This window comes from Pocillopora damicornis, chromosome 12 (genome assembly GCF_964200805.1).
Source record: "Pocillopora damicornis chromosome 12, jaPocDami1.2, whole genome shotgun sequence".
NCBI classification, from domain to species: domain Eukaryota; kingdom Metazoa; phylum Cnidaria; class Anthozoa; order Scleractinia; family Pocilloporidae; genus Pocillopora; species Pocillopora damicornis.
The window spans coordinates 19,311,574-19,330,491 of NC_142681.1; the positions used below are offsets into that span (position 1 = coordinate 19,311,574).

Sequence of the window (18,918 nt, forward strand, 5' to 3'; positions counted from 1 at the left end):
CATTATTAAGTCAAATTGTATGGGATAAAAACTGGTTAAACAGGGGTCTACATGAAATCCTCCCAGATCCAATAATATCCTGAAGGAAAGCTCTGTAGTCCCTTTTTGTGCTTGGAGAATGTGTCCTAATAAGGGGTTGTTATCGTATGTAGGCTTCTCAGTCTAGGAAGAAAACTTTTAAAACCGCCTGGGTCACTTGATACACCAACCACATGAACTGAAACTGACCGCTTATTGGCTGCTCGGGTAGCAAGTTTATCGGGGTTTCCATTACTTTCTTAGATCACTGCTTGGAGAGTTATTGTTGTTTTTTAACGCTTTATGTAATGTTCATTCTTTAGACGCAAGGTTGGGCTTTTTTAATCTGCTAAGGTTTAGTTATAAGAAGGATTTCATTTTTCATTTTTTTTTCATTATTGAGGATATTCTCAGAAGAGACCTGAGAGTCAATATTATTGTTCTGCGTTCTGATTGGCTCCTGTAATGACAATCAACAAGCGAGGCATAACAAATGGTTTAACAGCAGTACTGACATCTTTACTTGAAAAAAAGATTTATAAGAATTATGGTTCCCATAAAATAATTGTGTTAAGCAATAGACTCGCAAAATAATTTTTGCATTAGGGGACAAACAAAAAACGTTGCTGAGGAAACTTCTTTTTGCCTATACCTCACGGAATTTATTTTTTAGTTGGATGTGATTCAATTAACTGCTTTTGTTTTCTGGAATAATAAAATTTGCCCCGTTTCTTCTTATTGGCCCAAAAGCAGGAATTCAACAATTTTTAAAGAAGTTTCCAGAAAACGACATCTGCCACCCCTCCGACCCCTCCTAAGTAGCATGGTTTCCATCGTGGAGACCTATGGGATTGCGGTTTGTTACCACGGTAAACAAAGATGGCGGACGGACTGATCAAAAGTTCTCGAAAGACACCTACAAAGTTTGACAATGGATATGAACCGAGTTTTAACTCCGATGGCACTCCTACCTGTCTAAGCTGGAAAATCGAAGATGTAGCTGACTGGTTGGAATTTTTAGGGTTCCCGCAGTATCGGGTGGGACAAAAATTACATTTGAGTGCTGAAAGAGTTCTTGCAAAAACGTGTTTGTCTCTTTTTTCTCGGATTTATCATTCTTCAAGGCTCGTTTCAATCTAAAATACTGAAAAATTCCGACTTATTTGAGTAGCTTTTATGATGTACATAGAACACTAATTTAAAAAGATAAAACAGGCCAGCATATCAGTCCTACAATTAAAAAGCTGATTTAAGTAACCTCTACAGTGTTAGTGTTGATCAGATTAGGAATTGAAATTGTTTCATCGATTGTCCATAGGCCTGTTTCAAAGAAAACCTCATAAATGGAAGGAAACTTATAACAGGCGATGCTTCATCTTTACCAAAGATGGGTGTCACAGACTTTGAACACATAAAGGTTTGTATACAAAGTATCTCTAAGAGAAAATCCCTTTTTTTTTTCGTCTATCAACCTGGCTTGTCTAACATGTCACCTGTTTTCAGAGGTGTTCTGTTGACAGTGAAAAAAGATACTGTTGATAAGAAGTCACCTAATTCCTTTAATTCTAAATTTAAATGCAAATCAGCGTGTATTGTATGTACAGTGCAGCATCTTGCAGCTACAAATGCTTCCATCAGTAAAACGATGTTTTTGCGTGAACAAGAATGTAATGCTTTAACATACGATGTTCCCAAGAACATGCAATAACTTGGACTGGGCTCTTTGACGTTACATTCGCACCAGTTCCGGTTCAATTGTTCTCCCGTTAAAAAGCTTTTGTTTACTGTCTTACCCGAGTTTTGTGCTAGCCATCCTGATGTCCCAACTTAAGGGCAAACTGAATCCAGAATTTTTATACTTTTTTCTTTTCTCAGGTAATAGCGAAAAAAGTTCGAGAAGTGTTAGGAGTAGAGGAACCTTATTGGAACCGTAGCATCTCTCTCCTGCACAGGGAATCACTTGGACTTTTCCTTGAAAAGAAAAGTAACACTGGTGTAGAAGCAGATCTGTTGACTTTTGAAGATTACAAACGCTACTTGCAGAAACAGGAGCCTAGTAAAAACAATAAAAGATAATGCTTCTTCCAGGGATGTGGCAACCTAGCTTTGCAAGTGGTAACACATCAAATGTAAAAAAGTGAACACACTGTAATTTCAAATCATTTTCTTAGGCTTAATAATCATCAGAGATAGTTTAGAAATCAGTTATATTCTCACTATTTACCTCCTACCAGTGAGAAGGAAGGAGTGAACCAGAGGCTTCTTTAAGCTCTCTTCCTTTCATAATTTGCAACAGATTGTTTTTCAATGCAGGCCACATTTTTGTTTTCATCATTTTCACTGTATTTAGTGCTCCAATTCTTGTCTTTCAAAGTTGACAACTTGAAAATGCACAACATGCAACATTCACTTGGTTCCAATGTCCTCCAGTAGTGGCTGTAACAGTGAATTGAGAATGTGGTGGATAGGGCATCCTCTGAATACATTTTCATGTAAAATAAATTGGTAAGGAAACTTTAACTCCAAGTTTGGGTCTATCTTGCAAACTTTAAACTGCAATAGCCAACACTTAAGTTTGTTTGGGAGCGAGCCAGAAACTTTGTAAAGTTCATCAACTCAAGGCTTTCTTTGATTTTCTTTATTCTTTGAAGAGGTGTTTAAAAAAGAAAAAAAAAAAAGCAGAGTTTCGAAGAGGACCAAAATTTCCCAACCCACCAATTCAATGGAAGACACTTCACCTAGAACAGAAGACATCAGTGAACTGTCTACACCCCAATTTCAATCACTCTCCCCAAAAGCAAAGTTTGATCTGATGTTATTTTTGCTAAGACATAAAATAAGAGTGTTACAAACAAAAGATTAGCAAATTTATTCTTCATGCTTTAGGAGCATTTAGGGGTGACTGTGTTATAGTTACATCTTTCTCTGAACTTTCGCTGTTGACAGCTATGAGTTATCTGGACATGTCTTCATATAACTGTTGCAGCAACGCAAGATAAAAAAAAAAGTTTCTTGAGATATTTTAACGAAGTGATATAAATAATCTCTGTTTAATGTAACTGGTGAGTTATCTGCAGCAGGTCACTTTCCATAAACTTTTCTCCATGCTTCTTTGCGAACTAAATATCCACATGCAAAGGGTACACATAGTGAAGATTTGTTTCTCACGAGTACTACATAATTAAAACGCCCACAGTTACAAATTGACTTAAAGATCTAAAGGAGGAGGGTATTTTGAAATGTTTTCAAAACTAGAGCTTCTGCTCTGCAAGTAGCCTTTTGTATATATCTCAGCTGAATTGGCAAACTTAAGCTATAACCTTATATACTTACCTATGAAATGAACTTGGAGGTATTTCAAATTTTTTGATATATCTTATAAGGTGTTACATACTCCCATCTCTCTGATTTTACCCTAAATCTAGTCAACAAAAATTGCAAAATTTACAAAAAAAGGAATTACATCATGTCATCTGAGGCTGATGTTGATTTGAAGTCAAGAGGAAAGACAAAAGTGCACACATTCCCAGAAGAATATTCAGATTATATATCATTATCATCATCTTCTGGCAAAGCTGTTTGTTGGGCATCAGCAAGCTCCTGCTCATAGTGTTGCATTAGTGTTACATCAACTTGGACTTCTGGTGGTTCAAGAGCAGGCATCTCCACAAACTCTAGATTTGGATCACCTACAAGTTTTCGTGCTAACCACAAGAATGGCTTCTCAAAGTTGTAGTTACTCTTGGCGCTTATATCATAGTACTGTAAGGAAATAAAGATAAGATAATATTGCTGACAAAGCATTCTACACAGACTGGTGTAAGACTCTTAATCACAAAATCCTGCTTTAAGAGTTTGCAGATTTTAAATGATAGCATATTATCTGTGTAACATGGTGATATCGTTCAGAAAAGCCTTTAGGCTCAACTGAACTGTTAAATAAGAATCATGCTATTTAGGTCCCCCACAATTTTTTCTCAGTTCGATTTAATGTAGGGCAGAGGTCATTTCAAACTACTGACTTCACCCTACTGAGCATGGCTGGAAGAATACAAGGACTTTTACTCCATAATAACTTTAGTTTGGTCTCGCATGAGGAGATATATATTCTATAAATCTCTGTTTTTGCCAAATGGACTGGAAATAAGGCTGACCAAGACTAATGGTTGGCCCTTTTCATTTTCTTTCTAGACTAATTTTGCTTGCAAAATGCTTGCAATGCTTGTTTCCTATGTTTGATCAGTTGCACATTAAGGTAACCATGCTTTGCAGATATTTCAAAGGATTCAAAAATTGTAAATTGAGCATTCTTTTCTGCCTTTTGGATTGAACTGAAAACAAACTTATAACATTTTTTTTCAAACAAAATGCTACTCTTTTTGCTTCCTTGTTTCTTAAAATATGATTATTTCTTAGAAAGTTTGCAGGTAACAGTACCTGTAAGTTCTTCTTTCTGTGAAATGTTATAGACTTGGCCTTAACTTTACGATCTTTTATATCAACTTTGTTTCCACAAAGCACAATAGGGATGTTTTCACACACTCTAACAAGATCTCTGTGCCAGCTTGGCACATTCTTGTATGTTACTCGTGATGTAACGTCAAACATGATGATTGCACACTGGCCCTGGATATAGTAGCCATCACGGAGACCACCGAACTTTTCTTGACCAGCAGTATCCCAGCAATTAAACTGGATAGCTCCTCGGTTTGTGTAGAACACCAGTGGATGTACCTCAACTCCTAGTGTTGCTGGATACAGAAACAAACTAACTGTGAGAACAATTAACCCCTCAAACCCCCCCATTTTGGTTCTAATTCACTTTCAAGCTGCCATGGACATCATTGTTAATAGGTTATCACAAAATGATTCCTCAGGTCAAAGGAAAGTTGCACTAGAATTTTTCAATCAACCATTAGACATTTTTTTAAAATATATAAATTTTATCAATTCAGATCCCCTATGGCATTTGCATTTAGGTCAAAGCTGTTTTCAGAATGAAATGCAATGTAGAAAAATTCCACTTGTGGCAGCTTCTGAAAAAATTCTAACTTATTTACAACATGTCCCTGTCAAAAAAAATTCTTCCTTTACCGTCAGCTTGCACCATACCTTCAACTTCCACTGAAGAAGGATTATTAAGTCCCATTTCAGTTGAACATTTACCAATGAGCTACCAAACATTCCAATGATACCCACACATGAATAATTTTACAAGGAAATCATGAACATTCCTGCATTAATAATTAACAGTTACTTGCCAAGGTGGAGGTGATAAATGGTGGATATTCACCAAACTGCAAATTGGAGTTACATATCCACCACTTTCATCGACAGTAAGGTAAATTATTGTTTTAGCACATACCCTTTACTAAAATATTCATTTCTGCCAAAAAAATGATCAGAAATGAAACTCTTGCCACGATTTTGTCTATTCTGCTGCTGGGAGGTGAATAGTACTTGCTAATCCCTTTCAAACTAGCCAATCAGTGTGTGCTAAGGAACTATTCACCTGTATAATATATTCAACAATTATTTGCTGAAGGAAAAGTGAACATTGTTGAATAATCCCAGAGACAAATTTATGATAATAGCTAAGGTGCTTTCAAATTCTGTCGTATATAATTGATCTGATGTAGAAACCATTCTGTTTTAATTGTCTTGATTATCTGCATCCAGATAAGGAGCCAGTTTCTGCTATAATTTGATAGGTACATTTAATTCAATCAGCAACAACTTCATATCGTTCTTTCAAAAAGTGTTACTCCACCATTGGTGCTCTGCAGAATTGAATTTTCATTATCGCGTTTATCACTTCCATGGTAACACTGGCAACACATGGGCAGTCATCTTGAAATTGTGCTGTGTCCAGCAGAGCCTTTATCCAAAAATAATTTAGCATAATTTAGGCAAATACTAAAATATGTTTTTTTTTCCTTAATCTCTCAGGCTTGGGCAAAATTCTGTTTAATTTTCATACTTTAAGAAGCACATAAACTTCAAAAAATGTCTTCCGGGGAAAATGCCCCTTGTGTTTGTACTCAGAGTAGCTTTTTACCGCTTCCAAATTGGAAAGTTAATGGAAAGCGTGCGTAATTGATTTGCAGAATTAATCAAAAAAAAGCGCGCGAACTCTTAACAGTTCAAACATTTTACGTGTGATGTTTAGGAACTAATTCAAGACTAAATTCCTAGCTTAAGCAGAAAAAAATATAGTATCAAATTGTACTGATAGGTTTGCAGTTAATACTCCTTAACGTAAAATGAATGAGATATCTGTAGAAACGTGGTTTTGGGTTAAATTTAGGCAAACGGTGTCCGTGATACGATGAAAATTGCGAAATGAAGTTATGATCACGTAGGTTACTCACCGACATATTTTTTTTCAAATTCTCCAGTCAAGTGACGTTTGACAAAGGTTGTCTTTCCAGTACCCCCATCGCCGACAAGAACGAGCTAAACAGAAATATAAAATACGAATGTTCAGTACTACCAAATTATGTAGAGGTACCCTCGTGCACAAAACTCAAGACATTGCACAGAAATAGCAAATTTGAGTTGAAACACTGAAATGAAGAGAAAACCTACTTTGAACTTGGCTACTGGTTCAGGCTTTTGCTGTGCCATTTTTCCAGATAATCTGAACCTTTAGAAGACCTCGTCACCCAACAGCTTGAAAAAATTTCCTTCTGAAACACTCGTGGTCCAACTACATTCACTTCTAACCGGTCAAAACCAGTCACCAAGTATCGGTGCTTTTACCCAGTCTCCTGTCAGCCCTTGCATTCACCATGCACACGGCTGTTTCAAAACGCCCGCCAGTGGAAATTTAGTTCGCGCATGTCAGATTAACATTTTCAATTTGAAACCGCTGAAAATGTACGGTTAACGGCTCAACAAGAAAGGGCCCACTGATAACTAGGTCGCAACTAGACCCTGTGAGCAGGGTAACTGGGATACCTGGATGGTACTGGATCCTTGGAATCAAGTGTAGTGATACTACGGGTGTCGGACTAGTATACTGAAATAGTGCGCTCAAGTCTGGCCAAGGGCATAGACGTATTTCAAAACATAGGCATGGTATGCATGCAAGAGTTACTTTTTTGTAGGGTGGGTGGATTACTTGAAACATTGTGAGTGATGTCTACATTCTTACAAAAGGAGAGAAGAATATTAATGTGGGAAAGAACGAAAATGTCAAATTACCTCACTCACAGGTATTTTGTGGTAGCCAAAAAATAAACTGTATTGGTGTGACAGATACCTGTTAGTACAAAATGCAGACAGCAGACTGCAGACCGGATACAAAATATAGACTGCAGACTGCAGAGTGGGTACAAAATGCAGACTAAGAATCTGAAGAGTTTTTACGTCAGGTATATAATAACATGTCATCTTACAGCTTACCGAGCGTCACGCAATCGCTTTTCTGCGATCCGCCTTCACGATTATTTGCAGTATTGAGGAATATTCCTGGCCCATTTCTTGATGAAAATCGATCGCAATATTATTTCAAGCCTTCAATATAGTCTTATTACTTTGCGCGCGAGTTGGTTGGTGTGATGTCTGTACAGATTTTATCAACGTAATAAAAGTAGATGATGTGAACAACAGTGACGGTAAAGCAAGCTTAAAACGGCAGAAATCGCTAGAAAATACAACGGAGACACAGGGTATGAGTAATTTTTATTGACTTTACGAGAAAAATGTTCATATTTCGAAATATGTATCGTTGTAAATCGACCATACTTCGTTCCCTGTACTATTCCTTATAACGTGCAGTTCCTCTCGTAACTTAACACCGAGTCACACAACGCGTGACGCGTTCATAAATTAATCGTTGGCTTTTTCTCGAGACGTGAGCTTGGGCCGCTTGTGACTAGACAATTGCGTAAACAATATTTAACATAACAACATTATACACAAAAAAACACAGGGTTTTGGATCACGTATTTATTAAAAAAGAATATCCATACAACTACAATGAAAACAAACGTAAGATTCACCTTTCTGATCGTGAAATTAATACCATTCGTACTGTTATCGTAGCTACGTTCCTTGCCATCAAGTGAATCCAACATGTCGTCTTTCTTCACAAGCAGTTTGCATCCCTTATAGCTATGTTCTTCAGTCTCACGGTAGTAGCGTTGTTCAATAGATTGCATAGAGTATATGCAGTTTGGTTTCAGATTTCAGATTTTGCTTTTTACAACAAGTGAACATTTTTCAACTAAGACATTGGCATACTTAGCATACAAGGCATTCAAGGCTTTCATGGCTTTCAAGCGTTCGCGACTCAATCCGTTCCAAAATTACCGCTCAATAACATCTTTCAGTGTGGATTAGCCGCGATTAATACGACTCGTATATGCGTCTGTAAGTATTTTGCGCGTTTGCGCTATAATGCTCCAGGAGATCGCAATCCAAATACGTTGAAATACAAAACAATTGACCTAAGAGTTTTATAAGCAAAATCTCGTGTTTGTCATGTGACCCGGCCCTGTCTGTGCATGCCAACGTCAATCATCATCAAGATAACACGCGTGATCAGCATGTGAACACCTCATTGGATCACAGTTAGTTGTCATGGTATTGAGGGCCCAATGACCTCTGGGTACTATTGCGCAATTTTTCCATTTTGTGGCGGAGGAAAAAAAAAAAAAGACAAAAAAACAAAGGCATTTTATGACTGAGCTACCACAGGTATCCCACTAAAAAGACAAAACTAGACCCTGTGAGCAGGGTAACTGGGATACCTGGATGGTACTGGATCCTTGGAATCAAGTGTAGTGATACTACGGGTGTCGGACTAGTATACTGAAATAGTGCGCTCAAGTCTGGCCAAGGGCATAGACGTATTTCAAAACATAGGCATGGTATGCATGCAAGAGTTACTTTTTTGTAGGGTGGGTGGATTACTTGAAACATTGTGAGTGATGTCTACATTCTTACAAAAGGAGAGAAGAATATTAATGTGGGAAAGAACGAAAATGTCAAATTACCTCACTCACAGGTATTTTGTGGTAGATTACGTGTGTTTTGCGAATAAATGTAACCAAAAATAAACTGTATTGGTGTCACAGATACCTGTTAGTACAAAATGCAGACAGCAGACTGCAGACCGGATACAAAATATAGACTGCAGACTGCAGAGTGGGTACAAAATGCAGACTAAGAATCTGAAGAGTTTTTACGTCAGGTATATGATAACATGTCATCTTACAGCTTACCGAGCGTCACGCAATCGCTTTTCTGCGATCCGCCTTCACGATTATTTGCAGTATTGAGGAATATTCCTGGCCCATTTCTTGATGAAAATCGATCGCAATATTATTTCAAGCCTTCAATATAGTCTTATTACTTTGCGCGCGAGTTGGTTGGTGTGATGTCTGTACAGATTTTATCAACGTAATAAAAGTAGATGATGTGAACAACAGTGATGGTAAAGCAAGCTTAAAACGGCAGAAATCGCTAGAAAATACAACGGATACACAGGGTATGAGTAATTTTTATTGACTTTACGAGAAAAATGTTCATATTTCGAAATATGTATCGTTGTAAATCGACCATACTTCGTTCCCTGTACTATTCCTTATGACGTGCAGTTCCTCTCGTAACTTAACACCGAGTCCATTGCCCATTTCTAGAGGTAAAAAGAAAGTGGTTTTCCTGTTTGGTGACTATGAGTTCCTATGCAAGCTATTTGGAATAGCTGGTGCCTCAGGTATGATCCAGACAATAATTCACATATACAAATAATAATGATTTAGCAATTCAATAAAAGAATATAAATGTAGCCTCTACTCTACATAACTATTTCTGTGAAACAGGTTTCCACCATAAGAATTGTATTTGCAGGCAAATATCCATGTCTTTGGTGCAAGATAAATCATGAAGTAATGCAAGTCTCTTGCCATAAACATGGGCATGCTGAAAAACGAAGTCTTGAAAACATTCAAGAGGATTATGATAAGTTTGTAGCAGATGGCTCTGTTACAAGTCGACAGAAGTTTTATCACAATGTGATTCACGAGAAACTGCTGGACATTGAATTGGACAAAGTAAGATACAAGAGTTTATTTTATTGCTTTGAAGAGGGACTTACAGGCCACCTAACTAAATGGTTGTCTATTTCAGGTTTGTGTTCCTGGACTTCACATTAGCTTGGGTGTGTTTAAGAAACTGTTTGATGAACTAGAGAACCAGTGCTTTGAGCTGGACAAAAAAATTCAAATGGTTCTAGCAGGAGACAGTGAAGAGAATGATGAGAAAATCCAGGCATTCAGAGCTGCCCAACTACATACCAGAAAAGCACAACAATTTAATGAAAAAGCCAATTATTTACAGGAGTTGCTGAATTTACAAAGTCTGCATGCTAATGTTGATATCATGCCTGCCTACTTTACACTACTACAGGAGGAGATAGCCAAAACTCCTTGGAAATGCAAAGGAGGAGGTAAAAATAATATATTGGTGCTTTCCAGTATCATAGCTGTACAATCCTCCCAATCCATTTTACATGTTTCAAACCCATCTTAATTTTTTAGTTAAAGAAGTTATGATTTTATTTTATAGATCATTTATTTGTAATATTACAAGGGCTCAAATTATAGCAACTAAGCAGTAAGTCAAATAACCCAGATTTAAATAGTATTATCTCAACATTATAGGAAAAGCTTGCAGATGAACAAATGGAATTGGCTGCCTTTGAGAAAGCCAATGGACCACTATCGGTTCATTTGGATGAGGTTCTCAAGAAAATGAATGTTGAGAGACAAGCTTATCATGGAAAATCATTCATTGGTAATCATGTACACACTTGCTGCAAGGTAACACAAATTCTACCCTTAGAGTAGGAATTTGTTGAGTCACAAAATTTCATTGAATTGTTGCATTTGTTTTTTTGGTAGGAAGACAACATCATTAAACTTAATGCAGTGCTGTGCTGACAAAAACAGAGGAGCTGTGTCCTTCCCTCCTTTCTCAAGCAAGAGAAATTAGCGTGAAATTTGAACAAGTTTTTAAGTTATTTGCTGCTTGCCACTTTGTCTATGACAGTGCAGACTATCTCAATGATGGCAAGATTGATAAGCTAGGTAACTGAAAGAAAAAACCTGACTTTCATGGAAAAACATGAATACAGCAATAAGATCATGTCTTAAGTCCACCTTTTCTTGTTTTCTTGTTGCAGAGGAAGACATCACAAATTTTCTTCAGTTCCTTAGGGAAAAATTTCCAGACATGACAATCACACCAAAGCTGCATATGCTAGAAGAACATGTTTGCCCTTTTCTTCGACAATGGCACATGGGCCTTGGATTCTACGGTGAACAAGGGATTGAAGGAATACACTCTGAATTCAATACCCAGTCCCAGCATTTTGACCATGTGAAGAAAAAGGACACGAGATTGCGTCAAATCCTTGTCAACCATCACATTGCCACGAGTCCGGAACTAGCAGGGAAAGCTCCCAAACCTAAATAAAGAATTTTAAAACGAAAAGCGAACGAGTAAAACTCTTTCCTTTTCAATAGCAATGTATCGGTTCGATGACTAAGAACGAGTACTATGTGTGTAAATATAGTGTAATTTATTTGCTCAACTTCTAATTTAGACGAATAAAAGTGTTACTACAATCTTTGGAACCAAAACTAAACCTTTCCAGTCGTTTACAGACTGTTTCACTAGAAATTCAGTACCTCCGAGATTCAAAATGGAGTCGCATAACGGCCGATCTTAACATATTAAAAGCGCCTCGAATGGAGTCTTAAACAATTCGGATTAAAACACTTACCTCTGTCGGTTGTTCAGTAAGGTTTTAAGTCTTCTCTTTTGACTCTTGCTTTGCTGGAAAAAATTCGAGCCTTTTCCAAATTGAAATCAAAGTTTTCAGTTGATTTAATAGGGTGTGCTTGCTAGTCTCCACCATAGCAACGTGTTTTCGTCGAACACAGGCAAAATTTGACCGATTTTACTCAAATTTTCGACGGCAAATGCCTCTTCCATGTGTAAGTATCCGCCATGCTAAATTTCACCCGCATACATTAGATACGCAGCAAGATTTCATTGGCTAAACTATATCTTAGCCCAAAGGGTTGCCATGGACGCTAGATTTATGCAAATGCATAATTTTGTATTAACCAGAGAAATAATAATTAACTCGATCTTTCCTGTAGACCGCATGCGCGAACTAAATTTCCACCGCGAAACAGCCGTGATGCAGCAGGCCTGAGAGAATTTAAAACAGGAAACGTGTGGTGTAATAATCATAGAGAGGGGTGTGCGCCGGCTAAATTTGTAGCAAGAATACTCCACTTTACAAAGCTATAAAGGTAAAGGATTAATCAAAGGAAAACTTTGAACGAGTCGTTTGTACTTTGCTTATGACACGCAGAGATCAGCCGTTCTGATGAAGCAATTAGTGGTTGGGAATGTTTTTTGGTTTTGTGGTTCAATGCGTTTTGAAGAGTCTCGGAAAAATAATTGCTGGCTAATCGCTACAAAAAACATCTGCCGTCAAATGCGAGCTCTATTAAGCGGCTGTGATCGACTCCTTGCCTTAGGAAATAGCCATTCATATTTTTGCAAACTTCTGTTCAAAAGGCGCGAAGATTCTAAGTTAGACTTTTTTTTCTAGACGGGTCGAGAAATTGAACAAAAATGTCGTATACTGTTTCGTGTTCATTAAGCTTCTTTCGTTTAATAATTTTCAAATTCATCGAAATTTTTATGCATTTTTTATTACAATTATTATTTTGTAGACGTTTCTATTCGTTTTAATTGCTTTAAGTCCAGTAGATTCATTATGGATTAGATCTCCCAATTAGTCCCCTCGAGAAATGCAAACACATTAATAAGATCCTTATCATATTTTATGGTACCAAGATTAAGCTCGCCGTCCACGGCAAACGGCAAAGATCAAGAAATTATTGTCTGCTTTCGGTCGTTTGTATGGTGAAAATATCTGATCGTGTAGTCTGATCGTCCGGGTTTAAGTAACGAAGAGAAGAACTATCGTCGTAAGTAATGCCTAACTTAAACTCTTTTCGACGACCTTAGCGGGAGGATCGACTCTGAAAATGGCTTATGCAAAATTTGTCTGTACATAAAATTGTCCAAACATCAGCAATAGTCGTTCCCAGGACTACTCTAACTTTAACAATCAGACTGCTTGATCAAATGTTACTCCCTAGTTAAAACCATTTTTCGCAAAGTGAAAATAATTGAATTATCAGTGGACATGATGTTTTCTCCAAATTTCCCGGAGTGATAATCTAAGGATCAAAGGAGATGTAAGCAAAGTTAGCGTTAAGTTTTTGCGATGCCAGATCTGGACCCCATAGGATTTGGACTGGAAATGGGCCGAGGGTCCGAATCTAGGGGTGGGGAGGGGGGGAATCCATAAACACACCGGCACTGGTCTTTGCCTTGAACGAAATACTAAAACGCTCTTGTTATCAAAGCTTATACTTGGACCCCTGAGGGCTGGTAATTAGTCATATATATATTAAGGTTCACACGGCAACCAGGTGGACAATCAGACATGATTTGATGCTACTCTGGTTTACAGATTTAATGAATGTAAACGAAGAAGTTACAATTCATAGACCCAACGTTTCGACACTCCTGTCTAGTGCCTTCATCAGGGGTGATCTAAGCGCTGCAACAAGAGGTCCTTTTGTATAATCACTAATTAGCGGCCTTTTTTCTGACGAGGTGTAAATAGGCGTTAGGAAGAAAACCACCATCGTCACGATTTAGAGGAGCGTGGGCGGAGTTGATATGCCAAGCCTCCAAACAAAGGCGCTGGTGGTAACGCCGATTAGTGGTGATAATTTTAGAATTATCCCACCCAATTGTATGGTTAGTTGGGCATGTGTGCTCCGATAGGGCTGAATTTTCCTTTTTGCAAAAGAAAACCGCTTTTGATGCTCTTTTAAACGTGTACAAAACTGACGTTTGGTCTGTCCGATGTATTCGTTATCACAGTCATTGCAAGAAATAGAATGAATGACGTCGGTTCGTTGTTCTTTCGTGACAGAATCCTTAGGTTTGGCGAAAAATATGCCCCAAAGTCCGAAAAGGTTTTTAAGCAACTTTAACGTTGTGGCTATTCAAAATTCTCTTGATGGGTTCTGTAACACCCTGAATGTAAGGAATAACAGCAAAACCAGTCGCTGGTTCCCTTTCATCAAGAGCGTTACTAGTTGTAAATGGTTTTTGGCAGTTACGGAGAAAGGTTTTTGTATAGCCATTTGCCTTTAGGACATTAGAAACATATTTCCTCTCCTCAGCCTTCGAATCGAGTGAAGATGGTAGACAGTCAGCCCTCCTAAGTAAAGTTTTGGCTACAGACTTTTTATGGAAAATAGGGTGGTGAGAATCGAAAGCGAGGTATTTGTCGGTGTGGGTAGGTTTACGGTAGACACTTGTCTCTAAATTACCCTGAACCCCTCTGGACACATTTAAATCAAGAAAGGGCAAATGTCTATCATTTTCACGCTCAAGGGTGATTGGATCGACGGTTCTACTGAATTCAGGAGGCACTCCGCTTCATTTCCGGACACCACAGAAATAACATCATCGACATATCGTTTCCAGAAAAAGGGTTTAACCGGTGAAGTGGCTGAATGAATGCTACACATAGAAATAACCGTACACATCAAGCCCGCCTTTTTTTATTAAGTTATGACAAGTATCCCAAATATGAACGTTATCCTGAGGAGCTGGTTTTTTTTTTTTTACTTTGCTATATAGAGTAATCAATGCTGTTTTGTGCTCACGTGTAATCTTTTCCCGAGAGAAGGCAAGTTTTTGTTTCATCTCTCAACTCCACGGATTGAAGATCAAAAAAAATTTATTAACGACATGATATAAATATATTTGTACTAATATCATATGTTCATGAAAGGGACTATATTGAAATATGCACCCACGTACAGATAAAAGGTTATTTCAAAACTGTTATTATGAACGATTTGACCTTGAATAATATTAGGACAAAGGCGTTTGTATCTGAAATAGCTTTTTTTCTTTTACGTTTCATGCTTTCATCTGCTCACTCAGTTTCTCAATGGAGAGAAAATTAAGACTTGAGCCTCGACACCGTGCTTTGTTAACCGTCCCCTCCCCTGCGCGAAATCTTTTTTTTTTTTTTCTAGACAGACTGCTGACAGAAGTAAGCCCGCAGTCAATCTTGGGGAGGTGGTTGTGGAGTTTGTACTAGATTTACTTTGTATTTACACGAGTTTTCAAAATGAGGGACAGACTACAGGCGTTAAAAAACACTGTGAGTCTATATTCTAGTCCCAAAGAGCCGGAAATTTTCAAATAAGTCTGTTTCTTTTAGTTATTTCAGGCAGAGTGCAAGCGTCTTTCGATTCAATTCGTCGATTTAGCGATCGTAACATATTGGAGATTTGATCAATTTATACTATCAACACTGTGTTTTTCACAGGGAAATGCTGACGATGAGGATCCGCAAGATGACGATGAGCCTTCGACAATTGTTAATGTGGAAAATACTTTTATGGATAATTTTTTCCAAAACGTAAGTTTTACTCGACTAATGTCTAAGATTTAGCTTGCACTTTCAAGGTTTGCTTAGAAGAATTGTTGGTATTGCTCTCTCGCTTTAAATCATCTTATTCTTTCTCTTGAAGGTTACTACAGTACGAACGAATATCGATAAAATGGCACAAGATGTGGAACAAGTCAAAAAAATGCACAGTGCTATGCTGTCTGCTGCAGTACAAGATCAAGGTATCTAAAAAAAAACATGTAGTCAACTTATCATTGCTAATCCACGAACATGTGTATAAATGGGAAGTCATTCGACTTTTTATTCAGTAAGATAATACAGCCTATATATATTGAGAGACCGTGCAATTCATGTTATGTAGAATAAGATCAAATATTAAGTTTATCTCAGTACAATGGCATGTTGAAAGTTGTAACAGGAAGTTTCCTATTTATATGGTATGTTATTAATAGTATGGTAATACAGACCGTCATGTTTGTACTTTAATCTATGGTCAGAACTCAAGGGTGTACCTGTACTTATGAATATTCAGAAAAATGTAGTTTTGTCTACTTTGTAATTAATGTATGCCATTTGCTATTCAATTGAAAAACATTTGTTTTAACAAGTATTGTTGGATTGAACCTTCATATGTCCGAGAAAGTTGCTCTCAAAGTATCATCTGATAGTCAAAAGACAGTATCATCAAAATTGCTGTGTTAGCATTTTAAAACTATTTTTAGTTCTGTGTACCTTTCTTGAAAATCTCTGTTGTTGAAACCTGATGAAATGTTAGTCAATTGTTGTTTTTCGGAGCAAATACAGAATACCCGCCACCAGATGATGATGTTTATTGCACTATTTTGTTCTGCTTTTAACCCTTTACCCCCTTACATCAGCATCAATATTCTCTCTACTTCTCTCTATACATTTCCTTTGGTATTGACAATGAGAATTTGTGCAACGATCAAACTTCATGGGCTGGTGACCATTTCCTTTACTCTGATGCTCATTATGAATGATTCAGCAGTGTTACTGTCAATAAGGCGAAATTAGATTCGTAGGGGCTAAAGGCTCAGGAATAAGGATGCAAGAGTAGTTCCTATTTTTATGCTGTCAATCTTTTACACCATGAGAGTGATAAAAGTCTTATTTCTCCCAACAATATCACCCCTGAATTAAACTTGAAGTTGATGAGAGTAAAGGAAATGAAAACAACCTCACAAAGCTCTTGATTGTGAGACAAATTCCCCTTGTAAGCACCCTAGGAAATGTATATAGTATGGAGAATATATAAAGTGATGTTGGGGTGTGATGGGTTAAAATGATGTTGGGTATTGTGAAAATTACCTAGATTTTATTTAACCCTTTTCTCCAAGGAGTGATGAAAAGGGAATTTTCCTGACAATTTGAATGCAATTTTTAGAAAAAAAAAAACTCAGTGATGAGAAGACAGAGAAAATGTCAAATAGGGGATGCTGTAGGGTTCAATAACCAACTCTTGGAGCTAAAATTACTAGATATGTCTGGCAAATGGTATTCAGTACTCGGGAGTGAAACAGTTAAAAATTTAACTCTTTTAACACTGTTTTAGACCAACTTAATAAAACTTATTCCATGTGCATGTTTAAACTAACAAATAATGAAAAATGAATTAAAGTTCCAAAATATTTTAAACTAGATAATTCTGACAGGTTGAGAAATATTAAATGTGAAAAAACCCCTAGCACATAATTAATGGATTTGTAAACACTAACTTCTCTTTTTATCTTGCATTTTAGAGGTGAAAGAGGAACTTGAAAGACTGATGTTAGATGTCAAGAAGACTAGTAATCTAGTGAGAATGAAATTGAAAGGTAAAGTTTCAGTTGCACTTCTTTGGTGTTAGGATTGTGATTAAGGTGGCAAAGTTGTAAATAATTATTCCTAAAGAGTATAAGAATGTGGATATTGTCCACCACAAGACATTCCCTTCCTCCCCTCATTTTTACACCTTCCTACCCAGTCTAGGTGACTGTCGGGTGAGATTTAAGACCACTTGTGTGCGTTTTGAGTCTGTGTATGAGTATTTTTGTTTATTTTTTAATTATTTTTTTTTAATTTTTTTATTATTTATTTCTATTTTTTTTTCTTTTTTATCTTGACTATGTTCCATTGATAATGCCCCACTCATAATTTTTAGTTAACCCTTTCTCCCTATCATCAGTATGCATATTCTCCTTACCTCTCCTTAGACATTTCCACAGGTTCTGATAAGGAGAATTTGTTCAGCAATCAACAGCTTCTTCAGTTGGTGATCATTTCCTTTATTCTCATGATCTTAATGTTTGATTGAAGGGAGTTGCTGCAGAGAGAAATTAGATGTTAGTCACTCTTAGGGGTGCAAAAGTTAAGGGAGTAATCTCATAGTCATAAGCCCCATGGTTTCCAAACTAGTTCCCTTGCTAGGAAAAAATAATTACATTTTAGTAATTTCTGAATGTTGTAAATATTTTCTGGCAAAATAAAATCCATATATTGATCTATTGATGTATCTATCCATCAATGCAACAGAGATTAGAGCCATGCCGTTGAGGGAAACATGATAACATACTTTGCCAAGTTAATATCAAAAGCATAACTTTATTCTTCCTTATACATGAACACACATGTCTCCTCTATTCCCTTTTGTCACCAGAGGAAGTGCTTGTGCTCAAACATCACCTTTTCAAAATTTGTTAAAGTGACCTAACTACAATTATCAACTTACAGTCGATAACCAACCTATAGTTACACTTGCCTACTGACATAACACAACATGTTCTTTAAGACTTCTAACCCTTAAGATTCAAGATGCACTGATAGGGTTCAAGTAAAATTAGTTTAGGAATGGAGAATGTGACACACAATAGCAAGAATTTCTTGTACAATTTTAGAAATAAAGTGTCATAAGGAAATAATTATTATCATAATTAGACATTTTTTTTTCCAAAGACTGGTTACTGCTTGCATTATTTATCATCACTCATTAAGTGTTTTTGTGTTTTGGTTAAGAAATGGAACATAGTATAAACCAGCAAGACCAGGATGCAGCTTATTATAACTATGCTGAGGCCAGGATACGAAGATGCCAGGTTAATAAATCTCATTATATATTGATATTGTGCTCTGTATTTAATAAGTCTTTCCAGAATTCATATTACCTTTAGACTTATTCATTAACAGTAATAAAACAATAATAATAGTTTATGTTCATGAGAATAAATATATTTTGGGCCAGAATCACTTAATTCCAAGTTGCAAGGTAAAAGTTAGACTGACCTTGAGAAGGGTCCAAAACATATATGTATATATATATATATATGTATATATATATATAAATATTATGAGAGGGAAAAAAA

At 36.8% G+C, this 18,918-nt stretch overlaps 4 protein-coding genes and 1 long non-coding RNA gene across 7 annotated transcripts in view; 4 read left to right on the top strand and 1 right to left on the bottom strand.

Annotated features, from left to right (window-relative positions):
* The first annotated feature begins 765 nt into the window (after positions 1-765).
* LOC149036891 (sterile alpha motif domain-containing protein 15-like) lies at positions 766-2,538 on the top strand. Its single transcript, XM_089190367.1, has 3 exons — positions 766-1,056; positions 1,337-1,435; positions 1,894-2,538. The coding sequence occupies exons 1-3, from the start codon at positions 898-900 to the stop codon at positions 2,092-2,094; spliced, it is 459 nt and encodes a 152-aa protein (XP_089046493.1). The 5' UTR covers positions 766-897; the 3' UTR covers positions 2,095-2,538.
* Positions 2,539-2,863: 325 nt separating this feature from the next.
* LOC113681045 (GTP-binding nuclear protein Ran) lies at positions 2,864-6,819 on the bottom strand. Its single transcript, XM_027198103.2, has 4 exons — positions 6,607-6,819; positions 6,390-6,474; positions 4,456-4,769; positions 2,864-3,780 (listed from the first exon to the last, which is right to left on the bottom strand). The coding sequence occupies exons 1-4, from the start codon at positions 6,643-6,645 to the stop codon at positions 3,562-3,564; spliced, it is 657 nt and encodes a 218-aa protein (XP_027053904.1). The 5' UTR covers positions 6,646-6,819; the 3' UTR covers positions 2,864-3,561.
* Positions 6,820-9,612: 2,793 nt separating this feature from the next.
* LOC149036892 (uncharacterized) lies at positions 9,613-11,667 on the top strand. Its single transcript, XM_089188638.1, has 4 exons — positions 9,613-9,742; positions 9,877-10,079; positions 10,156-10,474; positions 10,689-11,667. The coding sequence occupies exons 1-4, from the start codon at positions 9,613-9,615 to the stop codon at positions 10,703-10,705; spliced, it is 669 nt and encodes a 222-aa protein (XP_089044764.1). The 3' UTR covers positions 10,706-11,667.
* On the top strand, positions 10,710-11,667 carry LOC149036893 (uncharacterized). Of its 3 annotated transcripts, XR_016181909.1 has the most exons (3): positions 10,710-10,847; positions 10,929-11,114; positions 11,210-11,667. It is a non-coding gene; the product is annotated as an uncharacterized LOC149036893 (long non-coding RNA). The 3 variants fall into 3 exon arrangements; XR_016181908.1 differs by having other exon boundaries at positions 10,929-11,667; XR_016181907.1 differs by lacking the exon at positions 10,929-11,114.
* A 3,506-nt stretch (positions 11,668-15,173) lies between these two features.
* LOC113681043 (syntaxin) overlaps positions 15,174-18,918 on the top strand; it is a 10,513-nt gene continuing 6,768 nt past the window's right edge. The window contains exons 1-5 of the mRNA XM_089190369.1: positions 15,174-15,307; positions 15,476-15,568; positions 15,681-15,780; positions 17,320-17,394; positions 18,572-18,651. Of these exons, the coding sequence (XP_089046495.1) occupies positions 15,275-15,307; positions 15,476-15,568; positions 15,681-15,780; positions 17,320-17,394; positions 18,572-18,651 (381 nt within the window). The 5' untranslated portion in view covers positions 15,174-15,274. The remainder of the gene's footprint in view (positions 15,308-15,475; positions 15,569-15,680; positions 15,781-17,319; positions 17,395-18,571; positions 18,652-18,918) is intronic.

Coding starts and splice junctions, on each gene's coding strand:
- LOC149036891 (XM_089190367.1), top strand. CDS start 898: ATGGCGGACGGACTGATCAAAAGTTCTCGAAAGACACCTACAAAGTTT. Junction 1,057..1,336: donor TAGGGTTCCCGCAGTATCGG/GTGGGACAAAAA, acceptor GATTGTCCATAG/GCCTGTTTCAAAGAAAACCT. Junction 1,436..1,893: donor CAGACTTTGAACACATAAAG/GTTTGTATACAA, acceptor TTCTTTTCTCAG/GTAATAGCGAAAAAAGTTCG.
- LOC113681045 (XM_027198103.2), bottom strand. CDS start 6,645: ATGGCACAGCAAAAGCCTGAACCAGTAGCCAAGTTCAAA. Junction 6,475..6,606: donor AACCAGTAGCCAAGTTCAAA/GTAGGTTTTCTC, acceptor ATTTCTGTTTAG/CTCGTTCTTGTCGGCGATGG. Junction 3,781..4,455: donor ACAGAAAGAAGAACTTACAG/GTACTGTTACCT, acceptor ATTTCCTTACAG/TACTATGATATAAGCGCCAA.
- LOC149036892 (XM_089188638.1), top strand. CDS start 9,613: ATGACGTGCAGTTCCTCTCGTAACTTAACACCGAGTCCATTGCCCATT. Junction 9,743..9,876: donor TGGAATAGCTGGTGCCTCAG/GTATGATCCAGA, acceptor TTGTATTTGCAG/GCAAATATCCATGTCTTTGG. Junction 10,080..10,155: donor TGGACATTGAATTGGACAAA/GTAAGATACAAG, acceptor TGTCTATTTCAG/GTTTGTGTTCCTGGACTTCA.